General features: G+C 41.9%; 1 protein-coding gene across 1 annotated transcript in view; it reads left to right on the top strand.

Annotated features, from left to right (window-relative positions):
• The window catches only part of LTC4S (leukotriene C4 synthase), a 60307-nt gene extending 47645 nt beyond the window's left edge, over positions 1-12662 (top strand). Inside the window, exons 4-6 of the mRNA XM_086931340.1 lie at positions 8998-9068; positions 10974-11055; positions 11764-12662. Of these exons, the coding sequence (XP_086787466.1) occupies positions 8998-9068; positions 10974-11055; positions 11764-11884 (274 nt within the window). The 3' untranslated portion in view covers positions 11885-12662. The remainder of the gene's footprint in view (positions 1-8997; positions 9069-10973; positions 11056-11763) is intronic.
• The last annotated feature ends 5210 nt before the right edge of the window (positions 12663-17872 follow it).

Raw genomic sequence — 17872 nt, 5'->3', positions numbered from 1 at the left:
TAGCTCTAACTTTAACAAAGGCAAAACCATTGCATTGTAAATGCTTGTTGGATTTAGACATCCTGTGTCATGAATAGGGCAAAACGTAAGTCAAGATATATGGCAATGTGAACACAATAATTACAAAGATAGAAAGTCTCACTTGATAATTAAACAAGTCGGGGTCAGTTCAATAGGACCAGGATATCTGGCCCAGTCCAGCCTCTTCAGGCCTCTGAGGGCCACAGAGGGCCCGCCCTTTACCCGGGCTTAGCCCCGGGCGCTCCCACGCGTGACTCGCGGGGCGAGAGGCCGCAGTCTGTTTAATAGCGCCTCCGAGCGCTCAGCACGCGTCACCGGCACGCCGCCCCCGAGGCTGCTGGGTGCTGTAGGAGAGAGAGGGAGTCTCCCGCCGCTCCCTTTGTGCCCGGATACACTGCCGTTCCCCTCACGGCTTTGCCTGGTGGCGTCCCGAGTCAAGGTTTGTTCCTGCTCCCAGCATCCAAGATTAATTACAGGTATGGCAGTCCATCGTTTTCAGATAGCTTTCCAAACGGAGCCCGGGGAAACAAAGAGTGAAGCCTCCAGCCCTCAACCAGTAACCAGCAGTAATAACCAGAAGCCAGCAGCGAAATAGTTAACAAGCAGGCAATCCAAGTTTTGCCTGCAATGCCCCCCAGTAACCAGCACTGCCAATCAAGATTACCCAGGGAGCCACAGATGCGGACTCCCACTCAGCCTCAGCGTCTGCTCTCACCTGCTAAGGTCCCGGCAATTCCGATTCAAAAGACAAGCCCCAAATGCGGATTCAGCTTCGAAATCGGTACCAGTGTCTAAGCATCTCCACACTCGAAAAAGAAACGTCGAACTGATTTTCTTCCTCTCTACTAGCGAAGCAGAAGCAGGCCTCTCTATACGCTGGCAAACCCGCAGCAGCCGTCCGCCATCATCAGGGGGTGGAGCGTGTTCAGTTGAGAGCAACACATTGCCCGTGAGTTGTCCTTTGGTGCGGTGGTGGATTTGAGAAAAATGAGTTAGCATGAATATGGGTGTTGTAGTGAATGAATTTTGCACAATCAATAACAGGAGGAACTTTTAAACTGTAATGTTGAAATTCAGCATTTTTTCCGTCTGCGTGTTTGCCTTAACTACTCTGCTTGCTAGGAATTCCAGAATTCACTCTATCACGAAGTTAAGCTAGCTTCCCTTTGCAGTGACCAATTCTCTTCTGATATTGCCCCGAGAACCGATTTCAATTTTCCAAGCGGGCCTGCAAAGTGTTGTACAATGGTTATTTTCATTGGTAACACCAGGGAGTGTTCAGGACAAGTGATATTGTACATGGTCTCAGTTGGTTCCCTTTGCAGTCAAGTGCTTCTGCCGCAATATTTCTACTGGAGCTTGAGAGAGGACACTTGTGGGTTCTTTTATTTTCACTACCCAGATGATCACAGACTTTTATTCTTTGTGTCCTGTGCTGCTCCAATGCCATCGCTGGAGGTTATCTCCTAAGCCATTGGCCACCAATCCCCACCCTAGCCTGCTTGTGCCATAGCTCTTTAACCTGGCACCAAAACTAATGGTCTCTGACAAATCATGGCTCCTAATTGTGAAAATCAACAAACTCTCCCTACGAACATAGCCAGTCAGCATCACAAGTCCAAGCACATATATCCAAGCTAACACACATTCCTGTAGTCATCTTTGCTCCACATTTCTCAGCAGGTGAGAGGGGGGTGAGGGGGGATGTAAGTCAAACATTTAATTGAAGTCAAGATTTTAGGTGTGATACCATGGAGGTCTCCGCTGGTTCTCCCTTGATCATTGTTTCTTGGTGGCCCCACACCCCCAGCCAGGGGTAGGAAGATGCAAGTAGTGGAGGTGACCCTGAGCTCTAGTAAAGGGCCATCTTGGTCAAGTCCATGTGGCTCAGCCCCTCGGAGGTTCTCGTTTGTTGTAGCCACAAGAACACAATTCTTTTCTCAAAGTTTGATATCTCTGTTTGTTCGACTCCTGCCTGTCAGATTTTTTTTTAATAAAAAGTTTTTTTTTAACTGATTTTTATATAGCGTGAACTTGACCCGAAGGTATTGGGAATCACAGTGCTTTACATATCACCAGTTGCGTTATATGAGGACACATTCATTTTTGTTAGGCACGGGGGGATCACGTGATTTGCCCAGAATCACAGGATGTTCAGTGTCATTGCTGAGACTCGAACCCGGTTCCCCAGATTCGAGGTCGACCGCCCTAGCTGTTAGCCCAATTCCTCGCCCCAGTAGAGAGTGTTATGTTAATAAATACAAATTTTAATATAATTACTGTTTGGTTCTCCTTCATTTAGTTAACTCAGGAGGTGATATTCTGGTAAAACAAGCTGCTTTATATTCCTTCAAGATTAAGCCTGAAGGGTGCTCTCCACAGCTACCAGTAGGATAGATTTCTAAAGGTTATCTTTGACCTCATACATCATTAGGGTCGTTTGGACTGGTGCAAGGTGCCCTCTTTAATTAGTGGACAGCATATACCAGGCCAACTTCTCACATTGTTCACCACATATTCTTCTTTTCAGTTTCCAATCTCACGTTCTCATCATCTCTCTGAATCCCTTGAGCTGTTCCTTTCTGTCCTAATGATTTTGCATCGAATACCTAAAAAAAAAAAACAATTTGCATTTGTGATGAGAGGAAGCCTCGCAATTCACTTATTTACACTGCATTTTAAGTATCATTAGTCTCAGACGTTGTTATATCACTCCACACATCCTCTTTATTCAACTGTAAATATGATATGTATTTATATTTTATTTAAAATCTCTCTTGAGCAGGAACTATATTAACACCTGATATAAAAGTATGGGTACCAAGTATTATGGTTCTACTATGCCAATATGGGTTTCTGGTAATATGGGAAACCATGAGACTGAAGGGCAATACGTTTAAAAATGTAACCAGAGTTCAGAGATGGTACTAGAGGACCATAGTCCTTAATTGTTGGATATATGTTTTGCAGTTTATATGATAAATCAGGGAATTGTGCTTCACATTCGGAGGAGGACATGCAGACCTGTTGCGACCCACATGAATTGCAACAGCCTCTCTGTGTCTTGTTTCCCCCCCAACAATGAAAGCTATATATTATTTTAAGTGCATCATTCACAATTAAGTAGTAGCAACACTGCAAGGATAACCTAGTGCTGCCTTTTGATTAGGTTTGTGCTCTACTAGAACCACACACATACATACATGCATGCATATGTTAAATACATACATATGGGTACATATGGGGAAGTTAGTTAAACTTACTTAGTTGCTTACACTCAAACCAAAGGCCTTCATCCCAATCCATGTTTGGGGCTTGAACACATTCTGTGGAATTTCTTAGTTTAAAAGCATCCGTATTTAGATAATATTACCTTACCCAACTGTAATGTCACTTTATTCTATGTTTTTTTCTGTGAATTTCTAGGGTTTTTGTAACGTGAAATAATATTTTATTACCATACCTATAGGCCAACCAGCCACTGCACATGGCCTTCGGCCTGGCCGTGTGCTCAAATCCCAACAAAGAGCCAAAGCCCACCCTTGCATAGCCTTTGGCCGTATGGCCTGGGCTGTGGCCAGCCCTCTGCATCCAACCCCATGCGGGCAGCCAACTCCTCCATATGCACCCAGCCACGCATGGCCTTTGCCTGTTTGCGGCAAACCAGCACATACACTTAAGTCCAGACCTTTTATTTTTAAAATACATTTACCTGCACCTATTTTGGGGCGGGACATTAAAATAGGTGCAGGTTTTTCACTATTCTGCTGCACTTTCCCTTTGCGAGAACCTGTGAACAAGGGCAAAGGAATGCTTGAAACGTGAATACTTGGCTTCTGTATCCAGTAGGGCTATCAGCCTATACTTGGCCGGTTGGTCTCATCACCTCCATTGAATACAGCGTTTATAATTGAATCAAGGCAACTCTCAGGTATAGTGCAGTCGGCTGAACCTCCTTGTATAGCGTGGCCAATACTGCTGATCAGAATTGGGTATCTTCTGCTAGGGTGGCCCATGGAAGACCGTTCAGGGCTGGAGCTCCATCTCGGCCTCCATTAAGCTGAGCTAGAGAACAATGATGGATTCAACCCATATCTGTGACTGGGGGTGAGTGTCTGAAAAGTTTCAGCACTCTGTCCATCATCTCCTTGTGTTTGCTTTGTTTGCCATAAGTTGGCAGGGTATGCCCAGACGTGGGTCCCTTGCTCACTTTGCCACTGATACAAGCTAGCCCGGCTAATGAGGTCTGTTACGCTGAGATTGGTTCCTAAGATGCTTCTTTCCGGTCCAGGGAAGACCTGGATTGGAAGTTCGGGCTGGACTGTTCCCATGAGGAAGAGGATCAAGACTGATTTGCATATGGCTGGGTCTGAACTGGGGTGGCGAAGTGACCTAAAGAATGGTGATGGATTCAACCCAGATCTAATAGTGACTGGGGGTGAGTGTCTGAAAAGTTTCAGCGCTCCGTCCATCATCTACTTGTGTTTTCTTCATTTGAACCCGGCCGTTTGAAGCATTGCAATATCATCCAAGAAGGCAAGTGTCCATGAGGTTGAGACAAAGATAGACACTCAAGAGACCCTCTAGGGCCTATGCTCTCGACGTTGCATTTGCCATGCCTGTGGATCCACTCTTAGACACACAGGGGGGCCTCTAGTAGAAAACTCCAAAGTCTAGCAATTCCTACGGCTGGTACCTAATGTAGATCTGTGGTTATATACAGGGGAAATATTAATCAAACCTTTACTCTGGATTAAAGTAAAGCCATTTTATTACTACTACTTCTTGCTCTCCTTGTCGGGAGTGATGTTTGAACCCTAGACTTGTTCTCTATGCTAGTAGAAATATGGTTTAGTAGAGACCATAGGAAAAGCAGAGTAAAGTTCTACACTATTTTTGGAACATAAAACGTAAGCTTGTCCTTGAAAGCACGGGCCAGAGCGGCTCTTTCTGGAATACTGACAAAGCTGGAGGTTATGGCATTCGTGCAGCGAGGTTTTCTCAAGCCTGACTAAGGCATATCGTAGGTACATTATGGGCAGAAGCAATGGATGCTTCTCTGGCACACACAACAAGAATAGTAAAGTTGTGACAAGTTAGGAAATGAACAGGTATAGCCTTGCCAGGGGCCTGGCTTGGCTTCAGGATGTCAAGCTTGAGGCGAGCCATCAAAAGAGATGAGAGATAAAGCAAACATCATATAAAATACGATCAAGACTCTTTAAGATTGAGCCTAGGTTTTTTTTCTTGAAGGACTGATTCATGTCAGTATATTGGATAATATCACTTTTTTTTACATGCATTAAAAGTAAGTGTTTTTAAAAATGAACTTTTCCCAAACTCCAATGCCCTGACAACAGCGCCATGGGGGAACCAGGAGATGTGAGTTTATCATGTTCTGCATATAAGGCCAAGATAGTTGCTGTATGTTCAGCAACTTTACTATCCATTAAAACATACATTAGGTTTTCATATAGAGTATATTCTGAATGAATTTCTTCACGGTGGCCTCAGATTTGATGTGGCCATAAAATGAGGTGACTCGATTTGGACAAGAAAGGGGATCTGGGATTTGTGCTCTTCAGCCACTGAAAGAATATCTCCTATGTCCCTTGACCGCCAAAGGACAATTCTATGTGTTCAATCATTTTTGTCCTAAATTAGGACACTCTGTTCAAGAAATACAAATATCACGTTAATTCAGTTTCGCTGCATATATGTAGGCGTCAAAATGTCGTTCCTGAACAATGTTATGTCTAACAGAAAACAGGAGACAATTTTGTGTGTTTTTTAGTCTGTGCGGCGTAAGACAAGGCCTTTTGTTTTTCTAAACGGATGTTCTTATAAAAATTTTAAATATGTATATATAATTCAGTGAGCCCTCCTCACCTACTGCCTTGTTGTAGTGTAAGTCACACTTTGCTTCAGCCCACCAATGTACACACCATGAATCAATGGTTCTGTCTACTACAGACTCTGTCTGCCTTCAGTGTAAGCTATTTTTTTTTGCTCACATGGGCACATCTTCCCAAACAATCTCCTTGTCTTGTGGGTCAGTGTCTCGCATTTCATGTCGCCGCGACAATGAAATGCGAGACACTGCCAGAAAGCTGAAAGGTGCTTACTGTGTACTTCTAGTTACTCCTGGGTTCATCATTTTGTGTCACTGCTGCCATTCCTATTTCAGGTGGCACAGTGCAATGTACTGAAGACGCTGGGCCGGGGGGAGGGGGGTGGTAGTGTGGCCATTGTCACTTAATAACGTATGCCATGCTTTTATAGCAGCCTCTCGATTAGACACCATTAAGGAGTACAATTAATGTTTATTTTAAACCTGCAGTTCTGCTTTTTGTTTGTCCATGCAATCACTAACATGGATTTTTCACAAGACATTTAATTCAGAAACTTGCATTTATCGTGATTTGCATATGCTTACTCTCCTAATAAATACATAGACAGGGAAAGAATTAATCAGATTTATGCATAAGAGACGGGTACTGCTAGTCCAGGAAGCATGCAAATAAACATTCGATGAAACTTTTTGACGTTGCACAATCGAGTTGATAGTGCAATGACGTTTAAGGCTTGCAGGCGGGGCCTCTGGCGAAGAGCTCCGTGTGAAACTGGCAAGGACACTGACAAACCGACAGAGGGTCCGCTCAGACTGGGAGCACTCAGGATAGGACAATTGAATAAAAGGAGCTCCAACTTTTGCAGTTCTTTATATAGTGTGAATTTGGCCCAAGGGCATTGGAGCGCATTACACGAGCTCCAGACTCATTGACACGACCACCAAATTACAAAACACAGTATTATTTTAGCACAGTGAGATTAAGTGATCCGTCAAAGATCACAGGTTGTTGACCGAGGCCGGAACTCAAACATGGTTCCCCGGTTCCAATGAGGGCCACTCTGGCCGTTTACCCACAACTTCTACATGCTGTTTTCAATTATATTTTATCATTAGAAATGCCATTCCAGGCATACGGTTATTTGTTTCTCTTGTTGTTGTATACACTATCTCGATGCAATGTCAGTAAAATGTGTACAGAGCGCTTTTTGTAGCTTTTAATGTTAAAAGTAGGAACTGTAACCTCATTAAGACATTATTAAAGAACAATTTAATTAAACTGTAACAGAAACAGACTGTCTAAATTCCTTCCCGTTTACTTCCTGCAATTGCAACAAAGTACTTTAAAACATCTGATAGTTGCTTATTTTGTCTGCTTTTACTTTTGCCCATCCTAGTTAATCCTAGTTGCGGCCAGGGCGGAAAATGTTTAATATGGTGGCGGTGTCTATTAGACACCACCACCATATTATGATGAACTTTCAGACATGCCTTTCCGTGGCAGCAATGCCGCCACGGAAAGGCATGCGGAGACTCCCTGCGGGGGCCGTTGCAGGCCCCCTGGGACTCCGGGGGTGGGGGGTGCACATGGGGGGTACCTATGGTACCCCCCAGCATTTCAAAGTGCAACATTGCAGGCACCGCGAGGTGCCTGTCATGTTCTGCTTTGAAATGCACAACGTGCATTTTTACCATTGTGGCGGGCGCCGCTTTCAGCACCGCCCGCCGCAATGGTAAAAATACAGGATGCGCCCGCCAGTGTGGCGGGCGCATCGAATTGCCAAGGCGGGATCGCGGCTCCTATGGCGGGCGGTCCCGTTTTGCACGGGGATGGCGGGCGAGCAAAGTCCGCCCGCCATCCTAATGGGGGCTTTAGTTTCTAGAGGTAGCCCTGCCTCTATACTCCCTCCCTTCAGTGTCTCGATCTCCCTTGCCAGTCACAAGAATACAGGCAACAGTCTTCTGTCATGCTAAACCAGCCAAAGTGGGTCTCACTGGCCTAAGTACGCAGACTTACTCATCACAGGGTCTTACTACCATACATGTGCTATACACTATCTACACATACTCTCAATTTACATGCACACAGCAAATGGGTTTACATAACATGTAGACCTTCTGCCTTATTTGATGCACTCAGGGCATGGACAGTAGTCCATTGCACTCTATAGGGGCAAACTTGGTCCAAGTTCGAATACGTTTTGGCCCTCACGTTACCAGGGACATTCCTAGGCCTCTGCTTGCACAATAGATTAGTGTGATTTCAGGGTCAAAATAAAAGTAAGGATACCAGTTTAACATGTAGTCGGGTACTCAGGGCAGAGGTACACGCCAGTTTACCATGCCTGGGACATTTCCATCTCACCAGGTGCATTAGTGACGGTTACGATGTTGGAAGCGAGGTATGTGGTATACATACAAGCACAGGGTGAAAAGGGGGTGGCGGACCAGTTATTATGATTGTGGTAGAGAAAAAACTGGATACAGGCATGTGGTAAGTATGTTATAGGGTACTAAACATCTTGGAGGGGATGTAAGTGGATACATATTGAGACAACATTGCAACTACCACTTGACAGGGCTGAGGGAGAGAAGACAGGGACAACGGATTTATTGGAGGTAAAAGAGGAAGAGCACCATAAAAGGGAAGGGACACTACAAACCTGCACATCAGACATGGCTAGAGGGCAGACAGGAGATCAACCGCTATGACAGGGGCAGAGGAGAACTGGTACATCGTCAGGAAGCCGGATAAAGAGTTGGAAGTGGCAACAAGGGACTAACCACTAAAACACAGCAAGACGCAACACAAACAGGAGACTAACTGCATTTTTTCAAGAATTTCAATTCTTTTCATAATGGTTTCTGACTTTGTTTCTGGAACATGTTTTGCCACAGTGTTCCAGAACAGGATTTCTCTGAAAAACTATTGAGTAACTAAAAGGATAACCTTATCAAATGAGAACAGTCCAGTCAGTATACTAGTTACCTGTGTCATTATTTAGTGGGACAAATAAAATAAGGGTCTATGGTCTTTCATATAATATCTGGCTGTGCACGTTATATTGTCATCGCTGGTGGGTGTTGAGTTTATCGCATTTCATGGAGCTCTTTCTCTTTTTTAGGGCAAACTGCTCTGAATATTTCCCTATCTTCCTCGCAGTTCTCTGGGTGTCTGGAATATTTTGTCATCAAGGTAAGGCTCATGCTATCTTACTCTTAGTTTCAGGGCACCATCGAGTACTTGGGACATGATGTGCCCTTGTTAGGAAACACATATAACTGGTCCATTTACCTCTCCTACATACACTTTCCATGTTACACTTTTTGACATAGTGCACTGCCCACTCCAGTGGCTTTTGATGCTTGACAGCTTAGTGATCACTCATTCCAACTATATGGTCATCCTTTGCCAGATTAAGAAAAAAACTACAGCTAGCCAATGATATTCCAATAATTTACCAGACATCCTATTGCAGTTATTTGCGGTTTATATTATAATTTACAGCAACAAAAAAAAAGGCAGTAACAAGTGGTGACTCGGGCATCTAAGATTTGTGTCACAATTCCAATGGTAATCCATTTCATCAATTAAAAATGTATTAGCCAGCCTCTTCCAAAAATTGTCTAGCCACCAGCAACCAATTATTAAGGAAGCCAATGATGACAGACCTGCTCTATATCCTTCCTTGTGGGTTGAATACCATCTTATATGTAGCAATGGATGAAAAAGCCATTAATTGCTGAAGCAAAACAAAACATAATTCATTATTATAAATCATGACCCAAAGAGCACCACCACAAAGTCATGGGAGACACATTTACAAGAACCAAGGCTCTGCTCTAAAACTGTCAACCCTGGCAAAACGCCAGGTTTCCTGCTATATGTCAAATTAAACCTTGACTTCCACATCATCGGAATAGCAAAAGCTGCACATCTACAGCTAAATCATCTAAAACCAATAAGGAGCATTACAAACCGAGGATCTTCAAACAAATTGCTCAAACCATGGCCTCAACTTGGGTCGAATGTGGGATATTTCTAGGCACAATACTCACTGCTGTTGTGACAGCTTCTGTAGAAGCCGACCCTTCATGCAGAGGTGAGAATGACCACTGACACAAACAAATTTGAGCACATTACACATCTAACAAGCGAGTTCAAATGTGCTTCCGTTACAAACCTGAACCATTTTAAGATCAGTCTGTCATCTTCAAAGCTCTAAAATGTAACACACCCCACCACCCAAGACTCACATCAACCAGGATGAAACAACACCTCAGTACAAACAATCTGCATGCAATATCACGCTCTCGGTGTTTGCTCCAAAATATAGAACAATCTATCCTTTGAGATAAGATGAGAAAGGACTCATCTTTCACATCTATCAAGAGCCGCCTAAGACAGTCCACTCCGTAAAGACCTCAACATTATACTACACATTATCATCAATCTTTCCCTTTCTGAATATTTCACCGCCAAAAGCTATAAATATGAATCATTTTAAACATACTTTGTTTTTATATATTTATTACTGTAGTGCAAGAAAGTTTGGTATGTAAGAAACTATGGTTTCTTTAAATGTAAAAAAGAAATGTAGAATGTGTTCGATTCTATCTAAAACTCTTTAAAGTGCTACAACATTGTCTGGGATAATGTCCAAGCCATTGATAAACCGGTAAGTAAAAAATAACAAAGTGACACAGTGAACGGGTAATAGGAGGGCCTCCTATCGAGGCAGGTACTCATTTTACAGAAGGTTGGATGAGACATCTTCCTGGTTATTGAGGCCAGAAAGACTAACTTAAACTATATAACTAGCCACAACCTGTGGAGTGGACCTAGGTGTCTTTTTTCCATCACTGCTCTATTGTTAAACACCGGATTGAGATGCTTTGTCGTTGTTAAAGGTAGGGGGGCACTAGTGCCCAAGTACAAAGCGCAAATGTTTGAAAGAGCGAAGCTACAACAGCAATATAAAATTTAACTTTATATATATTGCACATCATATAGTTACCGATAAATACATAAAAATAACATGCATCTTGTGCCAATCGAGCATGGGACTCATTTTAAGGATTGCTGTATTTTGTTCCGCAGGTGTGGCTGCCTCCTGCGGCTTGCTGTATCTCTACGGACGCTACCTGTATTTCCACCGTTATTCAGTCTCAGCTCAAGGACGGTAAGTGTACTTAACCCAACATAGTCATTTTATCTGCTGGAACCGAATGTATATCCCTGGAGAACATCTCTGCGGTATACAGGATTTGGGCATTATATAGTCATCCCTGTGGTAAAGCTGGCTTGGGTCAATATTTATGACGATTTGAAATGGTGAATAAAAACATTAATGCTAGACAAAATCCAGATAATGAAAAATCTGAATTTTGATTGAGGATAGCAAAGAGCATTCTGTTCGCTGAAAGAGTCGACCTACATTTCAATGGAGATGGAACATCCAGCATCTGAGTGTGTCCTTCCCTCTAACTTTGTTATCTGAATTAGTACTTTACCGGACTAAGCAAGGGTTTCATGAAATACACTAAAACAACACGAGCAACTCTCGAGTTAGAGAAAGTAGTTCATCAGCATGAAAGAACATTGCATTTGAAATTTGGAAAGAAAAACACAGAGGAGTGCCAGGCAAATATAGGGGATCCAGGTAGTCGCCTAAGAAGGCATCAAGTTAAGAGGGGTGCCAAAAACAAGGATTCAGTCAAATTAAAATGAGAAGGACATTTCATTGTTTGCGTTGGTCATCGTTTGTTATCACCAGGAATGGGGCAGACATCTACCACTCTTTATTTAAGGGGACCCTACATATCTGGACTCTAAATCAAAAAGTTGTTGTGCAAAAATCTTAAATTACTATCTGTTTCCTTCCTTGCAGGTTGGCTCCCATGTACTTCAGTGCTACAGTCCTCTGGATTCTGATTGCGCTGTCGGTGGTGGGCATCTTGGCCTACTGGGCTGGTGCGGTGGGTGTCGTGACGCAGCGTTCTGACTGGTGATTAGAACAACGGAATGTAGTTCCCAGTCATGAGGACTTACACGATACATAATACATCATGTGCTCTGTGTGCATGAGAAGGACTTTGCAAGTTAACAATGAGAGAGAGTAAAGTTGTGAAGAAGTGTTAATTTAAAATAACTGGTCACGCTAAATAGCAGCACCCACATTTGCTTTTTGTTGTCAATAGGGAAAACATATGAAGTTACTTGCTGTAGTAGCTCATGTTAACTTAAGTCGTCGTCAGTCACAAGCTTGAGTTGTCTGCCTTTAGACACATAGCACAGCGAAAGCTTATAAGAGAAGCTTCAAAGCATAAAGTGTGGGCAGTGATGCATAATTCTACCATTCCTGTCTCATTGTCACCTCCTCTCTACTTAGTTCTTCTTTCTGACAAATACAAGTGGAACTGTAAAATGGTCAGGCCGGAGAGACTGCAGGGAAGATCTCCATGTAGGAAGTACATCCTAATGTTCAGCCGAGAGAACATACAGGACCATGGTCTGACCACAGAGGACGTCGGACCTGAAGCTAAGATACAATGTGTAGAGCTTAGAGAGAGCACAAGGTGTAGTACCTGGTGAAGCGGTTTTCATATGACATAAACAAAACTTACCTTTAATTGTTGAAACAACTTCCGCTCTGACTGCATGAGTGCGGCAAGACGTCCTAAATGCGCTATTCTCCAGGATTCACTGTAAGTGACCAACAACCATAACCAATTAAAACACTGGATCCTTCAAGCTATAATAAAGTACTGGTGGAAAAAATGAAGGAAAATATTTAAACTTCGAAAACAAACTCAGGGAAAATGAACTGTGAAATAACTGCCTGATTAGAACGAAATCGATAGGAGAGAATGAGATACGAGATAAACATTATCCTCCATAAAACATCAAAACCCGCTTCAGCCTAAAGAACCATCAGCGTACATTGTTGTTCGAGCAGACTTACCCTTTGCTAAAATGTAAGCTTTGTATATCACTAGTTTAAAGTTGCTAGAGACATTTTAATTGCACTCATTATTTTGAAAGCTTAATACTGTACATAGATATGTCTAAAAAGCAGTTCAGGTATGAACAAACAACATTTTGGGGTCATTACGATGGAGGATTTTCCGCATCCTCCGGGCCGGCGGAAGCCACCGCCGGCCCGGAGGATGCGGAAAATCCTCTGCGGACCCACCAGGACCCACCGCCACATCAGGATGGCTGGTGGGTCATGGTTTAGGTCCGCAGCTTTTCCGCAGCGGCTGGCTTACAACCGCGGCGGAAAAGCACTAAAATGGTGACGGTGTCTCTCAGACACCGTCAGCCAGATTAGGATGGGCTTTTGAACATGCTTTTCCGCGGCGGCTTTCCCGCCGTGGAAAAGCATGTGTAACTGCACTGCGGGGGCCCGTTGCGGGCCCCCTAGGTGTAGTGGGGCGTGGGGGGTGCACATGGGGGGTACCTATGGTACCCCTCTGCATTTGCGTGCACAATGCAGCAGGCACCGCGCGGTGCCTGCCGCTTTGTGCACGCAAATGCTGTGCATGCTTTTTTAACATTGCTGCGGGTGCAGCTTGAAGCTCCACCCGCCGCAATGTTAAAATAGAGGATGTGACCGCCACCCAGGCGGTCACATCCTAATCTGCACAGAGGGAACGCTGCAGCCCATGCGGACGTTCCCTCATGCTCTGGGGTCGCGGACGGACTCAAGTCCGTCCGCGATCGTAATGACCCCCTTATAATGTTTTTTTTCAAAGCAAAAGTAATACTTATATAAACAATATATACCAATCTGCATTGAAAAAAATCCCAGAGAAAAAAACTAAAGAGAACCAATAATATTTCCAAAAATCAATTGAGCAGAAAGATTTGTACATCTTTATTTAGGATGTTCAATATCTCTTAATTGGAGCCCGACTAGCATGGTATTTCAGAAGGAGGTGCCCTTAAAAGTCTCCTTGAAGGCTTCACTTTATGAAATGTGGGTGTGTGAAAGAAAAATATTGCTACGAGCGCACTTGTCTGAAACATGTTTAGTGGATGAAAACAAGTTAAAATATAGCAATATCACTGCTCGGTGAGACAGAGATTCCCCTCAACCAACATCTGAGCATCAAATGTTAGGTCCTCCCCAAAATGTCCCCAGCATTTATGCATTTTCTTCACATAGACAGTTGAAGCAGCATAAACATGACAAACAATCTTTAGATGACAGTATCAACAAGTGCCTGGGTTTCTCATGAGCAGGGCCGGACTGGCCTTTTATCTCATCAGTCATTCCTCCCTCATTCACTATACTGCAGCAGGCACAGTGGGAGGCATATGCAGAGAGAGGGGGATAAACAGAGAGGATTGGGAACTGGGAGAGTTCATAGAGAGAGGGAGAATAGAGCAGGGAAAGAGAGAAAGAAAATGGGTGGCTGGAAAGAGAGAGAGTGGAGAAGGACTGAGGGGGGTCTGCTTTGAACATTTTTGCCAGGGCTGCTTTTGGCTTCGAGTCCGGCACTGCTCATGAGAAAAACTAAAAGAACCTTCAGGAAGGATACAACAGTGGAGATCTCGGACACTAAGCTAGCATAATTGAGAATCCTTGCTTTGCACTGCCAGACATAAAAGCAAGGCTGCAGTACTGCAAATATGAGAGAACTCAAGCACATTCGTAAAACATGGGCATGCAAAATAGATGTTGGTTACTCAACATGGCTGATTGCAAATACGTAATTAAATTATACATTTATTTCATAATGGTTTCAGAGCCTGGGTCTTAACAATCTTTGTGATGCGCCAAATGTCATATCTCAAGCTGATATTGCCAATCTGAAAATATGCTACTGGGCACATGTACATGAAGGTTATATAAGAAATGGTTCAAATGGATCACTGACCAACATGCATCTTTATTGTAAATTGGACTCTTGTTTTGAACTATATTTAGATTTTATATCTCCTCCACTAGCAAAAAGATTGTATGTTCATTTCCGCCTTAGCATTCTTCCATTGAGATCCTTCAGTGATAAATGGAACAATGACCTGTTCACAAGCCTCTGTCCTGCTTGTGCTTTGGATGCAGAGACTGGGCAACATATATTGTTTTTTTTGTCCAGCACATCAAGGGTCTCGTCGTAAATGGATTCGTCCAATAAGCTGGTTGGCTTGTTGAGATATCTTAGAATTTTAAAAAATGACCGGACCCCAGCTATTGTTTTTGCTGTTAGCACATTATTGCAAGCTGTTTGGCATAGGTGGAGTAAAATTTTTAAGGAGAAAGTATGTTGAATTAAGCTGTACATTAATTCTTTATAATTCCACTTTCTTTCTGATTACATATATTTGTATATTTACAATGTTTTTAGATCTGATTGAGGTTTTAATCCCCTGACAATTAATTACTTGTACCCAATCGTTCAGTTAACATTGTATCAGTTGATTATTTGGAGGAATTTAATGCATATTTTTTGAGTTTGTAAAGTTACACAGATAGTGGGAAAACCTTACACTGACTAGAGTATGAGCTATCTTATTACCAACTTATTATTATTGTTATTATTATTATTATTATTATTATTATTATTATTATTATTATTTTAGATGCATTTTACTGTATTATTGTATGTACACTTTTATGGTCCATGGTAACCAAAATAAAGTATTCTACTACTATAAAATGACAAAACAATTTCACAATCTCCTCACTTTTGCACCTTTTAGGTAAACACCTATAGCAGGTCTATTGCCATTAATCTATTTATTCATTTTTCAATGTCAGTTTCATTGAACTTTTCGCTTACAAGTCCATCATGACTGCTTTCACCATCTTCAGCAATGTTGAATGGAAATGACCAGGCAGTGCTTTTAATGATTGTGAGACAACAAATAGTGCAAACCCATAACTGTTTGAAAATATAAATGATTTCCAATAGAATAAATACTGCAAGAATTATTTAAAAAAATCTTAATTTCTCATGCCCCCAAAATAACTTTAAACTAGGACTAAATGTTACTTACATCAAGGCCAAACCTATGGTGGACAATATTTAGTTCCATAAAATTACCTGTCTGTTAATGGATTCTGATCAATATATTGGAGGTAAATGTAAAATATTCAGAGACCTCTTTGGCACATACACCACTCTTGGCAGACAGGACAATATCTAAAGGAATTTAATTTGTTACAATGAGCTTGGATTGGCCAAAGTGCGAAGTGTAGAGCATCAAGCTATTTCAGATTGCACCTTTCTACCCTACCAGTGGATTCTGGGAGATGTCCACAGTGGAAGGCTGTTTAACTCCTCGGGCATTGTACACTCCTTGAACTACAGAGAAGACAAAGTGGATGCCATGATCACTGGAAAAGCAGACTGGCACCCCAGGCCAGGGAATGAAGTACTTTTACAGTAATGGCATCAGCATGTGCACACCGGAGAACTTCAACACACCCAGAAAACATGCATACAATTTGGAGAAAATAAAAAATCGAGCAAAACTGCTTAATAAAGTCCATTTTCAAATGGCAAAGTGCCCCCAGGGAGGTGAGTGAAGAGTCAGGGTATTCTAGATCCCTTTCCAGATGTTATGAATTTAGCAGGTAACAGAGGAATGGCAACCCTTGTGTACAACAGAAGGAAGAAAATTAGAAAACCGAATAATGTCTTTGATGAAAGAAACAACAGGTCTCAGAAACTCAGCTACCCTAAATGATTGAGGCCAGCCCCATCGGAGATGACAGAAATAAAACACATTAGTATGGCATGAATGTGCAAAATGGACGTAGGTTACTTAAAAGGGCAGTGTGCAAATGTAATTTTAAAATTATCATAAAATTGCAAAACGACCAGCTTTGGTTAAACAGCCAAGCCTTCCATCTAAATGCAGTAGGTCTCGCCATGATACAGCAACCTGGACAGAGACAGGGCTCAAGTATTCCACTCATTTACAGAAAAAAAATAACAAGTGTGTGGGATTACTTTCAAAGGATTAATACACAAAACATGTTGAAACATTTTTGGTGAAACAAGAAGGCACCCCATTGAAATGGGAGAGTGCAGACAATTGTTTAGGGTTATCCTGTCCACCATCCCATCCCAAAATGGCCTCTGCCAAATTCCCTGCTCTTCATCTACCCGAAGGAAAGAATGCACCCTCGGTAAAGCAAGTAGAGTGCAATTAATGCACCTCAACTGATTTCAATTAATGTTTACACTATGTAAATGATCTTTTCCAATACTTTGGTGAGATATATATTATTTTCAAATTCAAAAGAATGGTTTTATATTCTTTTTCAGTTCCAAAAAATAGACATTATTTCAACATTTTGAATGTACTGTGAGGAGATTAGTTCATTGCAATTCAATGCATTTAAAGAAAATCTTCTTAGGAATACACTTTGAGATATCTGTAATTCTATAGATAATAACACTTTTTTTGAGCCATGGTATGCGCTTGATTTGTTGGCACAACAAAATTAAAAAACAAAATAGAAAGAAGGAACTTTCGAAGATCTTAATTGAAATGTACTTTATCTAAATTACATGTCCCATTTACTGCCTATCAACCTCCTCTGTTGGATGTGCCATTTCCTTTTCGTTAGTAACATTATTAAAATGATTAATGGCAAACAGTCCACGTTGTTCAATAACAAAAAATAAATTCATACAAGATAAAATATTCAATGTATAAACTATAATCAAACAGAATAGATTTTCAAGTTATAAGCATAAGATACAAGTGAAACAAGAACAAGATACAGACAGAAATTATGAAAAACAAGAAATATTTTTTAAATCAACCATATTTTAATAATTTTTGTCTTAGAAAGAAAAAAATACAGAGAAGGGGACTAAATGGTAAAATGGCACTATCATTCTGACATAAAGACAATATGAATATTTGTTTAAAAAATATGGAGAGAGTGTCTGGAGAAAATAAAACGGTTAAAAAATTATAATATATAATAGAAATCATAAACATAATTAGGAGGAGGTATAGCACCCCCGTCCCAT

Source organism: Lissotriton vulgaris, chromosome 7 (genome assembly GCF_964263255.1).
Source record: "Lissotriton vulgaris chromosome 7, aLisVul1.2, whole genome shotgun sequence".
Lineage (NCBI taxonomy): Eukaryota > Metazoa > Chordata > Amphibia > Caudata > Salamandridae > Lissotriton > Lissotriton vulgaris.
Note: the sequence above shows the minus strand (reverse complement) of the source record. Positions and strands in the feature narration are given on the sequence as shown.